Genomic DNA, 25,966 nt, shown 5'->3' with positions numbered 1-25,966 from the left:
AGCTAAAGCTGTTTGTGGACAATTACGAAAAGTTTTTGAACACTGAAAATACTAAAAACACTTCGTAACAGGTATAAAACGTACAAAAAACAAAACAAAACAAGACAAGACGTAGATAATAGGTACACATAAATATCATACATAAATACAACTTAAAGTATATAATTTAACATGTCGATTACGTTCAATCGAAACTGACGTGATAAAAAATCGATGGAATAAATAAAAATATATTATAAAATAATATTGGTAACATAATATTAATCATATTATTATACCTACTCGCCGGACGTTCTGTAAAACCAGCGATCGAATCGTTTCGTTTAAACAATATTATAATTTTATAATAATAATATTACGCAAGTGCTAGTCGTCGTTGTTACAATATTACAATGTATAAACGGGTAGGTACTGTGCGGTGCCTAAGTCGCATCGCTATAAGTGCCTACTCGATGACGTGACTTGGGCCTGAGCACTACAATAATATTATTATGCATAAGTAACTACTGCGATAGCGACAAAACGGATAAGTAGACCGCGCGACAAGTTCTTCGCGCCGCCGCCGTCGTCGCCGCCGTCGTCGCCGCCGGGGTTGGGGGGCAACTACCCTCGCAGGAACTTCTTGAAGTACAGCGGTATCTTTCGGAGCGGCTTGTTCATCATCCTCAGCTTGATGATGTAGTACGCGGCCAGCCTGAAGCACATCCCGAACAGGGCCAGCCCGACGAACTGGTTGACGATCGACCGTCCGCTCATGCCCAGGTCGCGGAGCAGCAGTTCCGGGTTCTTGTAGTGGCAGTACAGGTCATCTTTGGAGCATTCCATGTCGGCGCGCCCGTTGCCGAACAGCGAAGTGCACACGCCGACCAGCGCGTACCTCAGGAAGCTGGTGGCCATCAGTGACTCCATGATGGGCTCGATGGCCAGCCCGTAGCCCATCCCGTAAACGGCCAGCGCGAGCATCGGCGCCAGTAGCGCGGGCGTCATCACGGCGCCGGTCTGCAAGTGGCGCGTATGTAACAACAATTTTGTTTGTAAAATATTTTATTAATGTACATTTTCTATTAAAATTTAAAATGTCGATCCAGTGCTATCGACTCCCTATTACCCTTCTTTCGTCTATATCCTTACCCCCCCCCCCCCCGTAAGTCACGTTATTTGTACCCCAACTTTATAGAACTTCTTGAACCTTTTTAAGTACCCACGCTGTATCGCTAATTCAGAGACCCTATTGTTTCTCTATTTTTACCTACCTAATTCAATAATAATTATAAGACTGCACAGTTTTTTATGTATTTTTTTTTCTAAATATTTTACTATACCTAATATGATTTTATACACTTTTCCATATTCACTGTAAATATGAATGTCTCTATGTCTTTAGAATATTATATTAGAATAATAAACGCTGTAATTGGGTGAAATACCCGTAGAAATTAAAATAAATTATTTATTTTTCCTAATGAGAATTACAATTCTTTCTTGTAAAATGTTAAGCAGATGACCTTTTTTTTGAAAGATTTAATTTACAAATAGTAAAAAAACGTTTTAAAAAAAAATCATCTGCTAAACATTTTATTCAAAAAAGTTATTTTCTAAAAACGTAATTTTTAGAAAATATTACATACTTACGATCTATACCTATGTATATACATTTCTAAAATTGACAAATTATGTATTTTAAATTTTTGTTTTTAAAGTCGTCATTGTATGTAATAGATTTCTAGTTTGGTCTGCTATAAAGCGAGTGCATTATAGAACAATTTGCAACTTCTACAACTTCCAAGCCCTATTACGAATAGCGTTATCTATACGAGAATACCACTATATTTACCTACGGTTACAATTGTCAATTATTATTTATTATTATAACCTATATAATCGCTATCGTTTACGTTTAAAGTGTCATGAACAATAATATTGTTATACTACCTATACTAAATATATTTCAATTTTTATTCAGTTATTAATTTGAAAAAAAAATGATTTAGAACTTACAATAACGTGTAGCTATACATACTTTGCATTGCTTATTTTCTGGAACCAAAGTTGGTTTGATTAAAAATATATTATAAGAAAAATCATAGACATTTGATACTGAAAGACACGTTACAACCGATATTTTTCCATACGATACACAATTTTACCTTTTTTTTCATAATTATTTTAAATATTAATACATTCGTAAATAATTTTAACTTACGGAATTTTTTACAGATGACCCTATGAGAACGCCCAATCCTTCGGATGTGTAACCAGTAAATAGACCTATAGCCATAAATTCACTGAATCTAATCCACTCTATTGGTTGAGCAGACATAAAGTATACAATTAAAAGGAATAACGATCCAAATAACATCTGAAAGGAAATGTAAAAATGCACAATGTAAATAAAAGTATAGAACTAATATATTCAAGCATAGGTTAATTAAAAATATTTACTTACCATACTTGGTAATGATGTAATAGTGGATGCAAAGAAGTACGATTTGAGACTATACCAATGATTAAAGTATTCTCGCCGCAATAGTTTAACTTCCGACGGAACTATAATAATATGAAATAATTAAAATCAATAATCATATAATAATTAATTAATTAATAATATTAAACTGTTTACTTACATGTAAGTACTGGACCCATGACGTGAGTATAAACAAAAAAAACGATTACACTGATACAAAACTTGAAATTTTCAAATGGTCGATTACCATCTGATCCAATTCCATAGTAGATGCTTCCAAGAAGCAATGCTGAGAATGTATGATGGAAAAAAGATATCCACAGTCCAGTCTGCATATAAATAATTAAGAAAAATCCATAAAAATGGTAAATATAGGTAAAAATCCAAACGTGATTGCTTGTTTTTAATGATTTGTGTTGGGATAGGATATAATATTCTGGGATCAAAAAAATGCAAAATACTAACGATTTTCAAGGGGTTTTTTTATAGGCAATTCCAAGAAAATACTAATAAAAGGGTAAGACACTTTAGGGTTTAAAAACGTTTCAACTTACGGTATTCCTACAGAATTGTTTGATTTTTCTTGCCAACAGTATAGAGAACTGTGTACCGAAAGATGACGGGTATTCCGCTTCGGATTGATCTACTTCTGGTACGTCATCAAAGACCGGTGGTAATGTAATTAGCGTGTCGGTACGACCTAAATAATAAGATATGTATAAGACATATTTCGTTAAGAGTTAAGGTAACACTTACAAAGTTTGGAAGTTGCCATTCCATTTTCCATTTCGTCTAAATCGTCACATAATATTACTTTTCCATTTTGAATTTCTCTCGTTAAGTCAACTATTGTATCGTTGTCTAATACCTCGAAAACTGTAAAATTATTATATTATTTTATGTTATACTCTGTCTTACACTGAATTGTATATAATATAATATATATATTATGTAATAATACTTTACTGTTTTCCCTACACTGTACTTGAGCTTTCACGGCCGTTTATATCTTATAAATAAATGAATAATAAATACATAAAACATAATATCGTAATAGAGAGCAAATTGATAAGACAGTTGTCACAGTAGAACAGTAAAAAACTCTTTATAAGTAAGAAGTTTAGCCAGCTGTGGTTAAGGCCGAATGTAGGTGATGCTAAATAATGTAGGTAATTTTTTTCTCAAAAATACAGTCTACGGAAATAATGATCGGCCTGTTCTGTAGAATAAACCAAATTTTATCGCTTAACACTAATAGTGGCTAATTTAATTCTACAATCTACAGGCCACACTGAACTATGTTTTACGATATTTTAATCTCAAACTTTATTATATTATGTATTTAAAAATAAGATAATTTTAAACTTTATAGAACTTTCACAAATTCTTTTAAACTATTATTTGAATTTTGAATTATAATAAAAGCAATCGGAGTTTAATGTGGCCGGAAGAAGTCTTCTTTTTTCTGATAAAAAAATAGTTATCAAAATCTCACAATTCTTCATAACTAGTTAAAAACCACTAGTCATAAGAAAATACTATGGATAAAGACATTTAACATTTATAAATATGAAGTAGGTATACCTATAGTAACGCTTTAAAAGTATACTGTGAGCAACATATTATTATTTTGTAGTAAATTACTTTATTTATATACGTTATTATAATCTATTGCCTACTCATTATGAAAAAGGGGACTGTATGAACTACTTAAGAAAAACATTGTGTTACATTTTAAGTCTGAGCTTTAAAAATTGAACATTTTATACAATATGTTTAACTACAAAATAATTTTCAAATGTTAGTTTTTTTTATGATTTTTTCAAATTTTGAACCTTTGGCTTTTCAAACTCTCGTCATTCTAAAATCAATACGCTAATTCCTACGCTCAGAATCTAACAAAGTGGACTACTGCAGGGGTAGTTTGATTGGATTGAGTGGAACCAAAAAAGTCGTTAGAAATGCCAAACGGCCTAAAGTTGTAGGCAGTGTTGTACAAAAACAACCAACAAATCATTTAGATAAGGTAATTTATTGAAATTATATCTTGATAAGATAATATAATATAGTACTTAGATAATAGATAAAAGTTGACCAAATTGATCTAAATAGATAATTGAATGATTTGCATATTTTGTAAAATAGCATTTTGGCTATAAATATAATAATTGATATAATGTTAAATGAAGTTAAAATGATTAAGTACAATAGTAAATACATGTATTTTAAAATTTAAATAAAATTGCCCATAGGCGCTTAAAGAGAATGAACACGTTATAAATATACATAAAAGAACTAAAAGTTAGTACATTGAATTAAAATCGAATAAACAGACTATAAGCAATAGCTTAGAACGATTAATACTTTCCCCACAAAAATAAAATTCATCTCAGATAATCATTTTATTTTAAAAGGTAGATGAAAAAGGGCTTTCAATTATTTTTATCTGAATAAGTTAAAAAGATAAATAATAGATAATTTACAACACCATGTATACTGGTATAATATTAAACCTAAACAAACATAATATAATTGATTGTTATCCAAAATGTTGACTGTTAATAAATTGTATAAATGTTGGCGTTTTAAAATAATAAATATTATATAATATTTATTAATGTATATTTTTATTTGTTAAGTAATAATCGTAAAGGAAAAACTAGTATATGAACTACAAGGCCATTTACCTCAGTCTTAGGATTTAAAAAAATCCAAATTTGTTCGATTTACTCCAAGGCTGTAACGGTTCTCAGCCATCTGATGTAATAATAAAATCAGTATTACAATCATGGCATCCGAGATTTATTTTAGTCAATAAATTATAATCATGGTTGAGTAAAATATGATTAAATTATATGACTGGGACAATAATCATACATCGATTCTCTATACTTAAAGCAGGTACAATAAGACTAATGAATTCAGCTGGATTGATTGCGTTGACAGTATTTAAAAAACAAAGATTATAATAAAGGCATTATAAACCTTAAAATGTAAATTGTTGTACAAAGGTTAAGGTTTTTCCCACTGATCCCGCCGCCACTCCCACCACACATAAAAGTTTTGTATTAGCCACTGCATAATATTGTGACCTATCACACGATTTTTCAAGCACCTTTTTCCCGACACAATTGAGAACATTTATCGGCGTATCAAATGCCATAGCAGGAATACAGAAGAAAATCTTCTCGATTGAGCATTAACAATTCTGCGATGTTGCCATAAGCCATGGTAAACAATTCTGAACTATATTTTATAAAAAATATTAATTTAAATCGTTAGAAAAATACAAATATGGTATGAGTTAAAAAATATTACGATTTTATGCAACGTATTGTTGATCTGTTGATAACAATAATAACAATAAATAAATAATCAGGCTAGGTTATTGTCTTTCGTGAAGTTAAAATTGTTAAATTGTTATACCTTGGTATCTGTTTCCAATTAAACTTAAATGGAACAGTAAAGATTCATTATTTAAAACAATTTGAATATTGGTTGAGCTTATTTATATTTAATTTTATGTATTTATCAGTTGGTAATTTTACAGAATTATGTTGAATTGAATTAATTTTGGTCAGAGTTTTCGTTTTGAGCAATACTTTAACATTTGAGTGGACATGAGGGTGAGGTGGTGAACAAACTATAAATTATCCAAATTTATAAACATACATAATTGTATTTTCTATTTTCTGTCCATCTCCAAAAATTGCCTCTTACATAGTATAGGTTCCAGTCAATCATCCTGGCATAAGCCCAAAAAATTCAATAATACATTTATAAATTTCGATTTGAATGTGGAGAAATTGCATAAAATATTCTATGCTCAATCGTGTTTAAAAAAAGTAATTATGTAAGGTACTTTGTTATGTTTTAATTAAGTTAAATACCATTAAAATTTTGCTATCCATATAATATTACTGTAAACTATATTTTGTGACACAACTTCTTTTTATGTAATAGGACACTTGTCCGTATAATTAATTAAAATAAAATACAAAAATAAAAAATATGCTCAACTATGTTCTACAGATATCATGAACTGTATTATTTACAAGTACATATTTTTATCTTTACACGTGTACTTATCTGTATCCAGATAATGGTTAAAGTTTAATAGCGGTGTTCTATAAAAGATTGGTTTTAGTGTAAAATATATATTATCTAGTAATTAGTTGTACACATTAATTTATTTCCTTAACAGGATAGGACGTTTTTATAATTTTATTTTCATGTCAGCGTTTGAGTTAACTCGTTAAGCCACAAATATGCTTACTATAATACCTACATTATAACTATTATAGAATTATGGCCATAATAACCAGTTATTGTCAATGAGATTTGTTTATGGTATGTTATTTGATTCTGTGTGTATCTAATGTACATTGCATGACGTCGAAGTCAGTTTTGTCGGATATTCGTGACGTAGGACAAGACATTTTGTCATTGAAAGATTGTCCGTTTTCGAAGAGCACCATAGACGTGGCAATCAGCTTATTGTTCTAGTCACGTAAATACGTAATGTTATGTTTAATCTCGTCATATGCTTGCTAAATGCTAAAATGTCTATATACATCCCGATCAGAGTAGGTACCACTTAGGAGGATTTTATAGAATCCACCACGACTTTCTCCCTCACCACTATATGATTTATCCATACCTGATCAGTGGTCAAGACCGGATTAAGATAATTTTGGGCCAGGGGCCGAACAGTTTTAGGGGCCAATGAACATGATAAAAATATTGGTACCTTACCCGAAAAAAAATATATTTTAGAGATTTTAGAGATAAGCAAATATATATATTTAGATAGGTTATTTTTTAAGTACAGTACATTTCTTTTTACAAATAATTTATTCTTGCTTTTTAAAGCAAACTCTTAAATTATTCCATTGGTATTTATTATGCCCAAAATATCACTTTCAGAACACAAAACCATTAAAAAAATTAAATTTTCCTATGAACTGCTTGTTCTAAAATTGTTCTTATATTATTACATAACAATAATTATTATTCCTATAATATCACTACGTACTAACCGCCAAAGGTTCCACTATTCACGTGAATAAGTTCACTCGTGTTTTAGCATTTTTTAATTCGCGCATATCAGTCACACGTGTGTTTGTATTCACTTAAAAAAGTAAGGGTCCTAGACTGACAACTTACTAATACCCATAATATTAAAATCAGGGTTCGGATTTGTATACGCACACGGATACTCAATAATATAGTATAGGTAATTATACTATGTTTACACTGTTTACAGCACATGTTTTGGCCGTTTCGGGCGTGTTTCGCGTACATTTTTTTGAGCTCACAGATCCGAGCCCCGAACACGATAATCGAGCATTATATAATATAATAATATTTTAACCGGTCGAACCATACCGAAATCTGCTGGGTTGTGGGTGGGCTTGCAGACGTGTCCGACCTGCGCCAGGAACGGCACCAATTGTTTGGGCGACCCATTGTAAATACAAGAGCCCCGGGCCAGCATGTACACATGGTCGAACATGTGAAATAACGACGAGCTGGGCTGATGTATGGTGCACACCACTGTCCTTCCTTGTTTGGCGAGATCGACCAACAGGGAGACGCACTGCTTTATCGCCACAATGTCCAGCCCACTATATATGATGCGGAGGAACAGGAAACACAATTTATTATAATGTTGTATTAATATGCATAGCAATAGTATATTAATATGAAATCATAATATCGTACGATAAAAAATATGATGATATATAATATTATTATTGTTGTTACATCTGTATAATAATGGTTAAGACACACGATATTTTCCGATTTTCGACCTTGACAATCGAACTTGTTTTAGCGGTCGACTGAATATTTATCAATTAGTGTATATAATATAATGGAAATATTACATGTAGGTACTATATTACAATATTATTTGCGGACCGTCACTAGAAAGCTGTCTGAAACGTGTTCTGTATAGAGGTATCTACTCCGGAGCATGCGCGTGTATACTTACACGTCACATATTATTATAATAACCACGACTTTATCCGCGTATACTGCAAAAATGGTATCTAAAAGACTTCTTCTACACTTTCTAGTCACCCTGTACATAATAATATGTAAATAAGCGGCTTCGATCTTCGCGCATACATATAATATTATATTTTCGCGGACTCTTGCAGTTGGTCGCGGATACACTACCGCGCATATTATTATAATAGCTGGTAATAAGTAGGTTACAGTTGGAATTTGGCACGACCTTATCGTGAGACATGCAACTCGTCGAACTTATATTGTAGCCCACTATTATGTCCTGATGGAAACATAGTAAGTCTCGCGTGAAAACATTCGATTGGCTATAAAAACTCAGGACCGCGGTGTAGAATATACAGCTGCGGAGATTGTTTGCAAAATTATATAATTATTATGATTTGTGATGGATATACTCACGTGGTGGGTTCGTCTAGAAATATCACCGGTGGATTGTTGACCAACTCGAGGGCCACGGATAGACGTTTGCGCTGACCTCCGGATAATTTCTCCACATATGTGTTACGGCACACCGATACCCCTAAGAGTTCCAGCACCTCGTTCACCTGCAGGACATAATTAATTACCTGATTAGTGTGTATATATAGCTCATAAATTAATGTACGGAGTAAGGGATCATGCGGCTAAGTGTGGCCGGTCCTAGGTGTAATGTGTTACGATGGAAATATAACTTCGATTACAATGTCGGTAAATCCTGCCGTAATAATATTCATCAGAAAAACTAACGGGTTCCTCTGTGAGCTGTCGATCTTCGTCAATCCCGGTTGATAACAAATGCACGTTAATCGATATGAACGAAAAACGTTTAAAAAATCGGTTACTTTAATTTGGTTTCTTTGGACTTTGAAAACTCATTTAAGATAAGTTTTCCTAATTCGTTACTACATATATAACTAGTTGATAACGTTATTTTACCATAATTACTGTCGTGTGTGGAATAGTCTTTGCATTACATCTAAAATTGGATAAAATTTATGACTGAGGGAAAATGAAATACAAAATTAATACACACCACAAGCAGTTTTACATTATAATATAGTCAAATATATATTTTTTAAATAATGGTGAGAAATTACAAATTAAAAACAAACTCAGTTACAACATTGCTAAATATTTGAGAGAGAGCTGTGGAAGATATTATTCAATAATTTATAGTAATGATATGACATACCTAGGTGCGGTTAAAAAATATAATGTTAATGCTATTTTACATTATTATATGTACTCGTCTTACTCAATTAAACAAAGGAGAGGTATTGATAATGACAACGCATTAATGATTATAATAAATATAAATATATTTTTTTATTCACTTTGTTAATAGTTATTTTAGTTTTATGATCAAGTGTAACGATTTACCTCAACTAGGTACTATAACATATTACTCCGACCTGGGAAAACACTTGTTACGGTTTATGTTTCTGTTTACATTAATTTTCATTTACCTACATTAACTGTTTAGTTTTATTATAATTTTGAGATCATTTAATTGGTTACATGTTTGTTTACTATAATAGGTACTAAAAAAATAATAAGGGATCTTGCTTCATTGGTTATGAGTAGCTTACAAAAAAGTAAAAATGTATCATTTAGCCCTATTTCCTCCGTGACTACCTTTACGACTTAATCTATACCTAATACATTAATATGTATATATTCATTCATCTGGACTAACTATAGTTAATAGTCACGATTTATAAATGACGAAATCAATGGCAAGACAATATAATATATATTATATTATATCTAATTGACTATATCTGCTTACGTAAGTGCATGTTTAGCATATTATACTTTAATACTTATCGAGGCTATTTCCTGTGTGCTATCCACTATCGTAAACGTCCAATATATTGTCAAAATGTTAATATCCGCATTCGGATCGAAGGAATACAATATTAAAATGTGGTTTTATTGGCATTGAGTAAATACAAGGTTTTAAAATATCAAATAATACAAAAGTTAGGAAATTATTATGTTGTACTCCAATATATTATGCCTGAGGCCGTATATTATTTAGTCTTTGGTCGGGTTGTTGTCTAAAATTGTAATATTTGCAATGGTGTTCATAATAAATTATTATTAAGAATTTCTAACTAGAAATTTAAAAGTTTTAGAAATGTAGGTGCACCAAGCTATATATTTTGTAGCCAACCCCGTTCTTACATAATGATATTATACACTAATCTTGAAATTAATTAGTTTTTTTTTTTTTTTACATATTTTGAACTATTTTGAAATACCCAATTGTAAAGCAACATATTATTATTTCTTGAAAATTAAATTTATCATTATTTTAATTATATATTTCTAAGAAGGGTACCTATATGTTTTTGAGAATTTTTAATGAGCAGTTAATTAGGTATAACAATTTAAAGTTATACATCTTAAACACCTTTTTTTTGAAATTGTGTGGTTATGACGGTAATGACATTTATAGAAATTACACTCTCGTTAAATAATTAGTGAACTATAATAAATACTGAAACTAAGTCCAATACATATTTTAATATGTAGGTACATATTATAACTATTATTTATTGCATTAAGTGTAATATTGAATAAATTGCTTATAATTTCCATGCACGAGATCATAATATGTCTGTGTACAGCTGGCACCTAGAACAATTTTTTACGAAAACCCGGGGGCCGTGAACATTTTATGTAACTAGGAAAAATGTAAATGACGCTCGATGCTGCTGTTTGAAGATTTTATATTATTATGCTCTTAAATATTTACCTATATATTTTAATATGACTGTAAAATGTAATATAATATTATTTGAAAATATAAATAATTTTAATCTCTAATTTTCATAGGTCCTTTTTCGAACGGAAATATCCTGTAGGTAATTTACGTTATACATATAAACTTACATTGTGCATAAGTACGTATAATTCCGTTACGTCACGCCATGATACATCTAAATAATATATTAATATAGTTGTCATTATTTAGTATTTACGTAGAGCTCTACTGATCAAATGTTGTAATATTTTTCTCAGTGATGCGTCCGCGGGAAAACACGGTAATTATCATTAGTTTATTACGAATATAATTTTGTTTGTCTGTCTATTATAATAATATAGGTAACAACACTTTGGTGTCCAAGTGCATAATTAAGGTAATATACAGGTAAATTAAATCTACCGAGTAAAAGTCATCTTTACCATTTGTTTCGTTTTTCATTTTGTGAGCAATTAAATTTAACAGGGGAAAAAATATTTTATAGGTGTGTTTTAGATACCTACTAAGAATTCATCAAAAATAAAAACTCATGAATTTTTAATTTGTAATAATTTCGCAAATAACTGTATTGTAAATTTGCATTTTTTTATAATTTTTTATTTTATTGTTCTTGATACTTTAGTAAAGTTACGATTTGGCCCTAGTAAGCGTAGCGTTTTATAACTTGTATTAAATAATGTTTCAAAAACAAGCATTCGTAGCATTTCTACTTAGTTTATGCACTCCATAAAATGTTTAATAATCATACGTAATTTATACGGTTAACGATAAATAACTTACAATAATTTTGAACATTTAAAATTAAATTAAATTTAAAACAAAAGATTAATTAGATTATTTAATACAATACGTCATGTACCTACATTGTACATAATATGTACTATGTATATTTACAATAATAATTAATAAAAAAAATTATAAATATTAATAAAAAAAATGAAAACAGATGAGTTTTAAAAATTGAAAATCGTGAAAATAAAATAAACTAAACACGAGAAATATTTTCATAATAATAATTTTGTTGAACTTGAAACAAAACATCAGCACCCAGAGCATCAAGTTAATTAATGTATTAACGATTATAAAAATGTTATTAAAGAAAAATCGTTTTAAAAAATAATCACTCAGGTACCTACATCAAATATGTGGTAATTGCACATTTATCAAGGCCCATTTCAAAATAACATCACAATTAATTTAATTAATGCAAAACTAAATGAAGTACACGACGTGTCCATTAGTTGCCGATGAAGTGTACAAAATTTCGAGGAAAATGAAATAGTTTATGTAGAATGATAGTCATTGCTCATTAAGTGTACTTACGCTTCACCCAATACTCCCTGATATATTGTTCACGATTTTTATTATTACCTATTATAAATTATAAACTATTTTATGAATATACGTGAATGTTTTTATTAATGGTAATTTGTACGTGTTAATTTTAATATATTTTGCAAGTCTCGTTGACTGTATAAAAATATTCGCATAGGTAATACCTATATGAGTATCATATTGTTGGATTTTAGTGACCGTTCTAAAAAGTTTGAGTAGAATAAAAAAGTATTTTACATCAGATTTTTTCTCATGACGTGAGAATAAAATATCTACTCACTTTTAAATATATATAATTTTTTACCGTACGTATCTCAAATTACGCACAGTTTGTGTCTATCATTATAGGACCTATAATATAGGTTATAAATTATTATTTTTTAACAAGAACAACTAATTGCATTTTCAAATAAATCAATTTGTAAAATTAAATATAAATAACAAATTGATGAACTATATAGACATTTTGGTGAAAAATCAAAACACAATATTATATTGATATTACAATCATCGGGCGAATATAGGTACCTGATTCACGTATCATAAAATTCTTATGTCACGCTTAGAATATTCAAGATGTATTACCTACTTGTTACCCGGTAAACTAATTATTTTGACCAACGAGTTTCACGCGGTTGTGGTCTTTAAAGTACTTACTCTGCTGTAAGCCATGAATATTACAGAAGAAAAGAGAAAACAAACTTATTTTTGCCTTCTCGCGCATTATTACAATAAATTATCCACTATTTAGCACGTGTTATTGAAGTACCAAAGCCTGCAGCGTCCGTTTTGTATCATATTTTTTTTTTTTTTTTTTTTTACTTGTACCTACCCACTACCTTGGTAACCCAACCTAACCCATTATTTAGTAGGTTCCATACGTCTTGACGGCAGGGCGTAAATAAAAATGTCCGTGATAATATTTTGACTACGGCGATCATAGATTTCATTAAATCCCGCAATCAAATTTCTATCCGGATTTCGGTGGCAATATCACCTAGGTATAATATGTTAATTATTATAATCCGCAGGTACAGCATTATTTGCTATATAAATAACACGTTCGATAATGCTATCCATATAATGTAATAATATTATGTATGTGCAGCATGGGTCAAGGCAATGGTTACGTCCTTAGATCGAAAACGGGTATCTTATAGGCACCGTTGCTTGCGAATTTACTCTAAATGTGTGTACACATACATTACCTATATATGCATATTGCGCTTTTCCTTGGTCAAATAAGATAACACTTTTACAATCACATATCACGATAGGAACTATGATAAGCAATTGTCGATTGCCGAAGAAAAGTTACACACGAGTTGTGTAACGCATATATAGGTAGGTACTTATACCTACCAGTTTTTTCACCCTTGAGAAAATAATCAACACTATAACGACGATTGAGCAAATATTGGTAATTCTTTTTTATTTTCATTTCGACACCGTAAGTTTTATTATAGGTACTTACTTGGTTTTATTTAAATTTTTTTTAAATTTTATTTAAAAATTGTAATCGTAAGTTCGTATTTAGTTAATAAATTATATTATACATCTTATACAGAAATAAAAACGTATTATGTTGTGTTTTCAATACCATCAATTTATTGAATTGAAAATGATCATGAAATTTATATCGGTTACATCCTGTATTTATTTTTACAATGGAAATTATTTCATTATTATGCCTTTATAAATGCTTATATTATGTTTGGCGTGAATAACTTAAGTAAAAAAATGTGCTGTATTGTATGATGACATTTTAATATTCAATCATCTCATTTTCATTACAAAAATTATAATGTATTACCTAGGTATGTAAATGATAATAATATACATATAGTTTAGTTATGATATCGTATACTTACAGCTTTATCTTTGTCTTCTTTCGATAGTTCACGGCCAATTTTTAATCGAGCTGCGTAACTCAACGATTCTATAACTGTAAGTCTGGGTTGGAGCAGATCTTCTTGCATTATGTAACTGGAAAGTTTTTTGAAAAGTTGCATATTCCTGGGATGACCATTTGTAAGAATTTGTCCTTTGATGTCACTTCTCCTAAATTAATGGGGGAAAAATATTTATTTTATACATTGTGAATGATTAAATCAAACTGATTTAAATACGGGTTTTTCATATTTTTTTTAATTGATAAATATTTTATGCATAGTTAGTATAAAGTAATCAATGAAGACGTTCATCAGGTAGGTACTTATTGAGATTCAGGTGATTTATAATCTTATATTAAGAAGCGTTTTCGATAGGGCTATTTCAAAATCAAGAATATTATCTTTATCAGTTCAAATTAGTATTCATAGATCTTGAATTTGGTTTAGGTTACGTTGGTTAACCAAATGGAATTTCAAAATGTTTTAAGTACTCACTAAGAAGATAAAAAAATATAGCTATTATAGTTCTCAATAAACAAAATAGCAGTTATAACTACGAACGTTCTTGAGGTTTAATATGACTATTGATTGAGTATATATTATAGATACCTATAATCTATATAGCTCGCTAAGTTTATATGGTTAAAAAATATATTCAATCAGGAAAGAAAAAGCTGATCAAAAAAAAAAATTGACTTCATGTTATAAATAATGTTAAATTTCTAATCAAGTACTTATAATACACGTAATCCAGTAATAAGCGACGCAATGGATTATTGGTTGGTCCTTGGTCGGGCAATGTGAACGCTCAACACGATCATAATATAGGATTGTGGCCATAACTATTTTTTTCTTTAGGAAACGAACGAACGGCTGACGACCTACAGAGGTTGGTATCAGATGAACAAACCACATTTCAATGCAAACAGGAAACTTACACGTATCCAGCGAGTATGTTCATCAGCGAACTCTTCCCAGCACCGGAAGGACCCATAATGGCGGTCAGGTGTCCCGAACGAAAGAAACCGTTTATGCCTTTCAGTATTGTTCTCTGTCCTATAACATGGAAATAATATATAATTATACTAAACAAACATGATTAAATTCTTTAAAATATATTAAAAACAGCCCAGGGTGATAATATATTGAACATAAAACACTAATTATTTCAGAATATAAATTTGTTAATTAAGGCCGAGCTGCAGAATAAATTAGGTAAGTATTGGAGAATGACCATTTTGTGAATTTTTGCAGTTTTCTCCAGGAAATTGTGCTCTAAAAATGTCACATAGCATGTTATAAATCTTATAATATGACCAATCTCGTATAGTAAAGAGCATAATATACATTTATTATTTATAGGAAAAAAATTGCATGATATTTTTGAAATAATTACATTCTAACTATTGGTACTCATCAGCAATAACTCGTCTAACTATCAACACACGTCAACTAGTATGTTATGTTATGGAAGTAAAATATGAAAATTCAATGTCAAAAACTCAAAGAGTATAATATTATATTGGTTTATATTATAGACATTTTAATGTTATATTGTTCTACGACAATATGTCACATATCATTACTATAAATACAGAATAATGTTTTGATAGATGACAGTAGACATATACATTTACTACCTCTTGACCTGACATTTTAGTACAAGGTTATTTGTATATATCCACGGAAAATATATTTAAAAAGTCTAGAATACTTTTGTCAACATTGTATTATATAATTACGCATTAAAAATAAAAATGTCCTATACATGAACTAGGTAAATAATAACTCACGAAGGTCTAACGTCAATATTGTTGTTTTTTGTAGTGGGCATACACTTTTTTTTTAGTTATTAAATCTGTTTTGGACAATTTGAATTCATAGGCCTTCAATTTATTATTCTATCAAATAACATAGATAGTTGTTATTAATATTACATTTTAAAACAAATCGATTCCTAGAAAATATATTTTATATTATTATTTAAATATGATGTACCTATATAATTTATAATAGGTAGTTATTATAGGAAAGTTATAAAACAAAATAATATTAAGACGATGTTATAATATTAAATACCTGCGTAAATAATGATTCGTATATTGTATTAAGTAAAAAGATGGAATAGACTTTTGATCATTATTTTCATACTTAATGTGATTTTCGTAGATGAAAGACATATTATTATAATTATTTCTAAAGTACTATTTAATAATTATTATACCACCTACTTTCAAACTAAAAAACCTACATAAAAAAATCGATAGATATAATATTATATTTTATAATATGCATATTGTGCTGCATACATTTTCAATTTTTTTCTCTTTGTAGTCAATAACTTGTAGAATTCAATGAAAAAAAAAAAACGAGAGAATCGTTTAAAGTGTTTTATACAAAATAGTAATATTGGCAACTTGGAACGTATTGAAAAAAAAATATGTAAAAGGATAATATTTTATAATTTTATTAACGCAAATAAAATGATTATTTGTTTCTCATGTTAAATGTTATCACCTTGTATAATATTTGCACAGTAATAAATTATTAATTTAATTTATTTTAGAAACAAACTTTAAATAACAAAAAAAGTCAAAGTGTATAGTAAATAACGAACCCCCCCAAAAAATTGATGAATCGTAATTTAATATTATAAAATTGGTAAGAATATATTTTCTACCTGGTTTTAAAACCAAAATAATGTAAACAATCTGATCAGGGTCAGTATGATAATATTTTGTTTTAAAGTAACAAAAAACCACAAATTTAAATATGTAACATTTGAATTCTGATTTATTATTTTTGGTGGTCATATTCATTATAATAACTTATTAATATCATGGAAATTGTTCAGCAACCTACTATAATTTATGTCAATAATAAAAATCGTTAGTTTTTGATATATCACGTTATCTTGTTTAACTTGAAAAATATAATTGTGTGTTTTGTACCTAACCATTTAAGGTAATATTGTTGGCGTAAAATAATTAATCTTACAGAGTTAATGAAATGCGCGAGAACATTTATACAACTCAATGATTATTAATTAGTATATAGGTTGGTGTATAATAATAATAATATACTAAATACGTTTTTAACATTAGAATATAAATTATTAATTATCTTGAAACTTTCGAATTTTTGTTTTCGTTTACACTTTGAAGGCTTAAATTTACAACAGAATATGAAATGATTTTTCCTAAAAATGATCTCTAATAAAAATATTTGTAATATTTCTACTTGAATGTTGGTAGGTAGGTACATAGAATATAGATACATATATCGATAATCGATATCGTTTGTCGGATTTAATAGAAATTCAAATTTCGCTAAATTAAAAACGTACACAGACAATAAAATAATATATTATATTTATTTGTAGGCATAACAATACAGATAAAAATAATCACACATTATAAATGTAAAAGTATAAACTCGACAAAAAGATGATTTGAGTGATATTTATATCGTTCCAGTATAAATCCAAGGTCGAGGGCGCTAGAGAACGGGTTTTCAGATAGTAAGTATTTTTTTTTTAAACCAAGTAAATTTGCACAATCAACAACTATCAATGAAAAAAAAATAACATTCTAGCAATTCTAATCGAATGTAAAAGTATTGATTTTTTTTTAATTATCTGCGAACTATAAATAACGATTGTTAATAGCATTATATATATTTATATAATACTATGTTGGTACTTACCAAGGGGATAGTTAAATACACAATAAAGGTATTACCTATTATACATATGCATTAGAACGATATTTAATCGATTTGTATGAATACAAAAATCGTAATTAGCCTATAATTAATTAAAATACATTATTGAATATTAATATGTAATTAGAAAGTAATGATTGCAAATTATTGGTTAAACTCTTGCATTTTATTAGAAATAAAATATTGCTTCTAAGACATGATATTTTTTTATTAATTTCTGATTAGTTAGATATTATTAGATTATATAACTATTAGATGAATCAATACAAGTTAAGATAATATATTGATTCATTGGTTTCTTAAATCTATGATGCATTTTAATTTGTAAGTACCTATTACTCATACATATTATTATCTTTAATTTAGGCTGTATCTATTATAACAATAATAATTAGCATTATCAATATAATAGGCTTGATAAATGCATTTTGAATTACTAAACGTTTTTCCGAAATTCTACCTATTATACCTTAACCGATAAATTACAACGTTCAAAATGTAATGATTCATACCTAGCTATTATGTTTAGATTGCAGACTGCCTAAACCATTGAATACTTATACATAGAATAAAGTTCTGACCTGTCTGTAGTATAGGTACCTTTTAAAAATTAGTCATTTTTTTTTATTTTTGTTGAAAAATAATTATATGGATCTTAAATATTAGTGTTATTCGTTTACTATTAAGCGGAAAAGGAAAAATTGTTCAAGGACATATTTGTTTTTTATAAAACGCGCTAATGTTAACATAGTATAATATGTGATCCACTCATATATTTAATAATAGCTAATTTAATAATAAATTGACCAATTAAATGTTTGGTTTCGATATTTTTCGAGACTCTAATGAAAAGAAACTTATCGCTTAGTGATTAATCACAAGACAATATTATATAGGTACTTACAGTAAGAACTCAAATTATATGTACCTATATAAAAATTGATTAATCAAGCATATTTTATGCAGGTAATTCTTACCTATATTATATCCAGTTATTGCAGTACCTACATTACAATTACAATTTTAATTTTATTTTAATTTCGATATATTTAAAATACTCCTTATGTTTAGTTGGTATAGATAATAATATACCTAATATCAAGGTATAAACTATCAATATAAGAATATAAAATGGTAGTCTAATAAAGACTTTGATTAAAATATAACAATGTATTGTAAATAAATAATAATATTGCCCGTGTAGAGATCTCATTCCTGTTTTCTTCATGTTTTATTACCTAGCCACCCAGGTATGTCGTTTAAAATAAGCAAATTGCAAAAAAAAAATATAAGTGATTCGTCCTTCGTAAATTTTGACTCTAAAAAGTATGAAAAACGATGGAGATATAAGATTTTGATTATCATTTAAGTATGTACGTTAAAATTTGTACACTTATATGTAATTATATTAGTGAGTAAGTAAACTCTACAAACATCACAGTCAAAAATAAAAAAAATTATCAAATTCAAGCAATATTGCAAAACATGTCTTAAATTTTTCAAACTTTTTTTTTTATACATTTCGATTTTTAACGAACCTTAATTATATGAGATATAATTATTAGTTATTAATTATTAGTAGATCATTGTATAGCTGTCGCTGTGCTTATTTTAACGATGACCGCCCGACAACGATTACTGATATAATTGCTGATAATGAAAATACAATATCTATCAATTACTATTTTTACTTTCGAGTATAAACTGTCGCTTCAGACACTTTTTTTATACCAAATAGAGAAAAGTTGACGAAAACTAGAAGAGAACAGAGAAACCTTGTGACGATTAGGTACCACTTTCGAGCGGACACGGTATAATGTCTCCCGAACCACTAACAGTAAGTTAGTTACCAGCTTGGTAGATTTTGTGCCGTCGTGGAATTGTTATTTCATCGTGTTTCCAATTCCTGTCGGAGATTTGTCGGAAAACCTAATATGTTTCTATTTTGTCGGGCTGGTCGTAAGCCCGACGTAATGAAATTACTATATATTGTCACAGATAAAGAATTAACCAACTATTTTATTCAGACAAAAATGGGGAAAATGCGTAACGCTATTGTTAACGCTTTTAAACAATGATAATAATATTCAACATACACGGGTCAGCATATAAATATCGTCATCATAATAATATTATTGACACACGTGATGTATAACAGACAAGGTTTTAACATCAAAACGTATAAATTTGAAGTGCACATTGTTTTATCTCATTAAAATGTATGACGACCGTAAATGTATTTTAAAAGTTAAATCTTTTTGTGTTGAAATTATTTAAAAATTAAATAATATATGGACTTATTATGTTCATTAAGCGCATAATACACCGGTATCAAAAACGTGAAAAAAGTGTTATATCAAAATAATACGAGTTGGTACTATTTTATATATATTTATAATAAAATAAAATAAAGAACAATCCAGTATAAAATAGAACGTAGGTCACCCTAATTTTAACACCCATCAACATTGTACATAAGCAAACTGTAGGTATCCAAACCACAATTAATATGAGTTAACATATATTTTATTTCACACTATTTATTTTTGTGTTAAACTATATAGTACCTGATACCTATATATACGTACTAACCTTAAGTATATGATGCTGTGCAATGAATTGAAAAAAAAGAAATCCTTTAAAGTTTAGTTTGTGTATAGAAATGTGTTTAGAAAGTTTTTAAATTGACTAGATAGTTGAAATTAATTTTTAAAAAGTTCGGTAATTTCATTCATTTAGAAATAGACTGTTCTGTGTAAAAAATAATACACACAAATAATGTTCGAAACGTTTATAGTTTATTGATTTATGATACACTTGGTTTATTACAGTTCAGTTTTAGAATTTGTTTTTTACGTGAAACTCGCTCATATTAGAATTTTAATCAATTTTCAACCGAAAAAGTTTATTATTATGATTTTGAATATTTATTCACGTCATTTCGAACATTATTATAATATAGCGGACTCGTTAATGTTGTAATTTAGGTACTTATTGATAATCGACGATAACTCTTAATAATTATATGTTATGGGAACTTCATTCCGACATCATAATAGTTTTCTTTAAAAGAAAAGTATGTTGGTGCTTAAACCTAAATCATATAGTGAAAATAGTTACTGTTTCACTAAACTGTTTATCTACCTAATGTGAAACTAATTTTGGCTGACAAATACTAATAAATAATAATTAATGTGAAAAGTGATATGTGCTTGTTAATTGTTGTTAAATCGAAATGTTTAATTTATGAAAACATTTAAAATTGTCAATTAAGTAACATAATGTATTTATTGCGTGTTTTACATTTATACATACTTGATATTAAATAATCGTATTTCGTTTCACTTTTGTAAGAATTAGCTCAATTATTAGTTATATTATAGGTATCTATATAGGGTTTTATTCGAAAGTAATTATACCTATTGACTACCTATAGTTAGCATACAGGGGTGTAGCCAGGGAGGAAGGGTTTGGGTATTTAACCTCCCCCCCCTCCCGTTGCCATTTTTTCCCCTGATAAATTTATCATTTATAAACGAAAACTGTAAAAAACTTGGTTTAATTTATACTTAACCCCCCTCCCCTCATTTCATAATCGTGGCTACGCCACTGTTAACATAATAAAGGTAGAGGTACGCTATCGTATAAAATATCACCTTCGCAAAAATATTATTATGTTAATATAAGTGTAATAACGGGACTTCACTTATGACTTACAACATTATTAATATATCAAGTGACGTCGACTATTTCATCTTTTTATTTTTTTAAATACCCACATACTATATAATATACCTTCTAATCGATAAATGTATATCTGATTATATATTCTAACGGTTATGCGATACAGGTACGACGGCGATTCTTCGATTTTATTATATGAACCCGTACGTCATGTCGTTAACGTGATGTAACAAACAATAGATATTTCGTTGACACCGGTGTCTAAAATTTCTCGTAGGTATATTGTTACCGCGATCACCAGCATTATATGTTAGAAATTTCTATTGAATAATAATTATCTAATTTTTTTTTCCTAACGCGACGCTTATAACACGCCGGATATATAATAATAATAATATACAAATTATTATTATTATTTATTGGCGGTTTTCGTTTGACGTTGTACTTCCGAGATGAGGAAAAAAATTACATAATAACGACTACACGACAACAACAACAACAACAACGAGACATATTTTACGAACCGTAGACATAATATTATACTAGTGTACACTGCAGAGGACAGGATCAACATTATGTGAGGGGGGTATAACCGTATAGGGGCCATAGGCAAATGTCCCGGGGAACAGTAAATTCAGAGCGTTAAAATGAGGGCGATAGTATGTTTCAGCTGTTGTATTAAAAAAAAATATTCACAATAAAAAATCGTACCAACAATGATAATATTATTATATTGATGTAATGCTTGCTTTAAATGCATGACTCCGCATCCTCAAAACTCTAATTTCCAAAAACAAACACACTCCATTAAATACTAAACTCTTAATTTATAAATCCTTGTATAAGCCTATGTGGACCTATGGTCTTCAGCTCTGGGGCAATGCCAAAAAATCCAACACTAATAAAATTCAAACCTTCCAAAATAACATCCTTTATAAAATCACAAATTCTACTCCTTATATCTCAAACCTAACTTTACACACCGATCTAAAAATTGAAACAGTCCACGAAGAAGCAGTAATTTTTTACAAATGATTCCACTCAAAACTTCCTTCTCATAACAACCCTCTCATTTCAAACTTTGTCACTTTCACAATTCCCGGGAACCCTCCCAGGAGGCTCAGAAAGAAATGGTGTCGAGATCTTCTTAATGAGTAATTAAAGTATATACATTAAAAAAAAAAAATCATCAAGTAAGAGTAGTGTTACCAGTTACCACTAGGTGACTCCTCCCATCAAGTCATCATGTATAATTATTTTTTCTATTATCTCATATTCTTATTGTTCCTAAAGGAACATATAGTATATACCGTATAAAAAAAAATATATTGATGTGATGCAAAAATATCTATTCCTAGTCGAATTAAAAACGATATTGGAAAACGTAGGGGTGCCAAAACTATTATGGCCTGGTCGAACTAAAATTTAATTAAATTAATGTCTCACAAAAATGTGACGGCTAATCCATTTTTAAGGGACCATTTAGGTCACTAACGATTCATTGAATGTTTATTTTCTGTCCAGCGAGAGAACACACGTGGCGTCCCAACGAAAATCGGTTCTTCTGCGCATCCCCACGCGACATACTTCCATAGTGGGAACCGGTCTCGGTGGGTGTCATGTGGGGATGCGCAGAATCAGCGAGTTCTCTCACTGGACAGAGTATAGTGATCGTTCATTGAAACCGGCATTTTAATCTCTTGAAATGTGTACGTCATGTGACACTGTGACGTGTACACTGCGCATTGTGACGTGTACATTACACGTCCTACTGGGTAGGTATCAGGTATCTGCAGAGTGTAGGTGCCTATAGTAAAACATGGTAGGGTACCTACAGGCTCAGCCGCCCGGTGAGTAGCAACTGGGCAAGCTGCACCCCTGAATTTTTAGAATATTTTGTCTAAATTGAGTATACTATGATAAATAACATAATATTGAAAGTGGAACTACGATAAAAAAAGTATCTAGATATCGGTTTTAGTATCGGCCCATCCCTGCAAAATATATTATATTTTATGTATTTTTATATTGTGTTAACAAACTTGGCACCCCCCTTCTCCCGCTAGACAAATGTCTGCGGGGCCTACGCCTATGCGTTTAATATATTTTATTGCTATCAACTCACCCGCTGTCGTGTTGACGGCGTAAGTAAGGTCGTGGAATTCGATGTCGACGGCCGGTCGCTTCGCCTTGTGCGTCAACGTCTTCATGTCGACCCGGGTCGGGATCCTGGTGATCGGCCTGTCGGCGGACACGCTGAACACCCTCGTCCTGGACGCTTCGACCAGCGGCATCTCTTCCTCGTTGGGCAGCACATCGTCGGTGCTACAGGCGGACGAGTGGTTGTCGTCGTCGTCCTCGTTGTCGCTGCGGTTACCGTGGTTTCCCCGGTCACCGCGGTGGTCGATGGTCGTCGCCGCGAACGAGACGGTGCTCTGTGCGCGACCCATCGGGGGCCGCGGTTGTTCGTCGCCGGCGGTCATGGTCGCGACGATGGGTACAACTCCAGGTAAGCGTGCTATAAGCCCTTTGAGTGCCAAATATCAAATACGATTAGGTAGGTATAACGACCGAAATAATATTAGCAGACACGGGGCGGGCCGCGGTGACGGACTACGGTGTTTGCGAACTTTGCGGTTGCACTAAGGATATCGTTCTGCGGTCGATCTCCGCTGAATGAGTCGTGACCGGTTTCCGTATGTCTATGGTCGCGCGCACACAGCATCAGCATCAGCGCGTCTGCCGAGAGTGTAATAATATATTATTGCGGTGTCGCGTGGTCCGACGGAATATGAACTAGTTAGTCGTCGGCCGGCGGTGAGTGCAATTGTTGCTATATCCGCCGCCGCCACCGCCGCCCCACCGTTGTGATATTATTACGATACACGTGCAATGCATTGTATCGTTGTACGTATGTACTGTATATTATAGTGTTGTAGTACCTACAGTCGTCGTTGTCGGCGTCGTCGTTGTTGTTGTTGTAGTTTGATTTTGTTTTGTATTTTTCCTCAGAAACCTGTTATTAAATCGTAGACGCTCGCGTAAAACAAAAAGAATATTATTTTATATATTATTATAAGTATATATATAGTATTATACAGGGTGATCCCAGTTTTATCCTTCAATCGTACGCCGCATCTATTAAAAACAACAATTTACAGTAAAAAATCGAGGTTCTCACTCGAAAAACAGAAGTTCACACCACAGGACACTTAAATGGTGAACACATTTCAGCGTTCGAAGATAACATTATGGTCTTTAAGTATACACATGGCTGTACCGAGGACACAAAATATGGAGGGGGGGGGGGGGGGGTTATGAAGAGTTTATAATTGCTGACTTACTAGGTATTGTTTTCACACCAACTTGGTAAAATTGTATAAATAATATCATCTTGAAAACGGGTTTGAATTCGTAATTAATTTTACATTGTTGACTACGACTAATATTTTTATAAATATTAAACATATTATATAATATCTAAAAAAACGTTATTACTTATTTATTACAATTCACTAAGAATTAATAACAACATATTATTGGAATGCGATTAGGTACGTCTTTGGCTTATCTGATAAAATAAATTTATATAAATCAACATAATACTGCAGAATATATTAGTAGTTTGTCGTACCTATATAACAGGTGTTTGTGGTCTGAGTATTATTTTTTCATATATATTTTATTAGCCGCATGTCCATGTGTGTGTAATGTATATTATGTAAGCCGCAAGGTTCTGAAATTCGGTACATAGATAATCCTATACCGAGGAAGTGCACACCGAAGTCAATTTTCAAAATTTTGCGTTGTAAGGAGTGGTATTCACATAAGAATTTATTTTTTTACGAAAAACGAATATATTTTTGTTTGTATAGGGTTATTAGAAAATAAAATAGTTAATATAATTTTATACTTGGTAAAAACCACCAAAATTAATGTTTTAAAAATATATGTGTAGTTACTAGTTTACATTTAACGCAGTTTTAAGTCAGGGTAAATCTACTGGTATTGCTTAATTTGTCATGCAGTATCAAACTATAGTTTAAAATAAATATTAATATTATTAATAATAATATTGCTTATTAA

At 30.2% G+C, this 25,966-nt stretch overlaps 1 protein-coding gene across 1 annotated transcript; it reads right to left on the bottom strand.

The window, feature by feature from the left end:
• Window positions 1–466: 466 nt before the first annotated feature.
• Window positions 467–24,693, bottom strand: LOC132950011 (ATP-binding cassette sub-family G member 4-like). The gene is made up of 11 exons (XM_061021186.1): window positions 24,006–24,693; window positions 15,412–15,529; window positions 14,453–14,642; window positions 8,897–9,042; window positions 7,853–8,091; window positions 3,221–3,340; window positions 3,019–3,164; window positions 2,625–2,793; window positions 2,447–2,547; window positions 2,204–2,359; window positions 467–999 (listed from the first exon to the last, which is right to left on the bottom strand). The coding sequence occupies exons 1-11, from the start codon at window positions 24,361–24,363 to the stop codon at window positions 604–606; spliced, it is 2,139 nt and encodes a 712-aa protein (XP_060877169.1). The 5' UTR covers window positions 24,364–24,693; the 3' UTR covers window positions 467–603.
• Window positions 24,694–25,966: the final 1,273 nt, after the last annotated feature.

This window comes from Metopolophium dirhodum, chromosome 8 (genome assembly GCF_019925205.1).
Source record: "Metopolophium dirhodum isolate CAU chromosome 8, ASM1992520v1, whole genome shotgun sequence".
In the NCBI taxonomy this organism is placed as follows: domain Eukaryota; kingdom Metazoa; phylum Arthropoda; class Insecta; order Hemiptera; family Aphididae; genus Metopolophium; species Metopolophium dirhodum.
The sequence above is the reverse complement of the archived record's forward strand: the minus strand, read 5'-3'. Positions and strand labels throughout refer to the sequence as shown.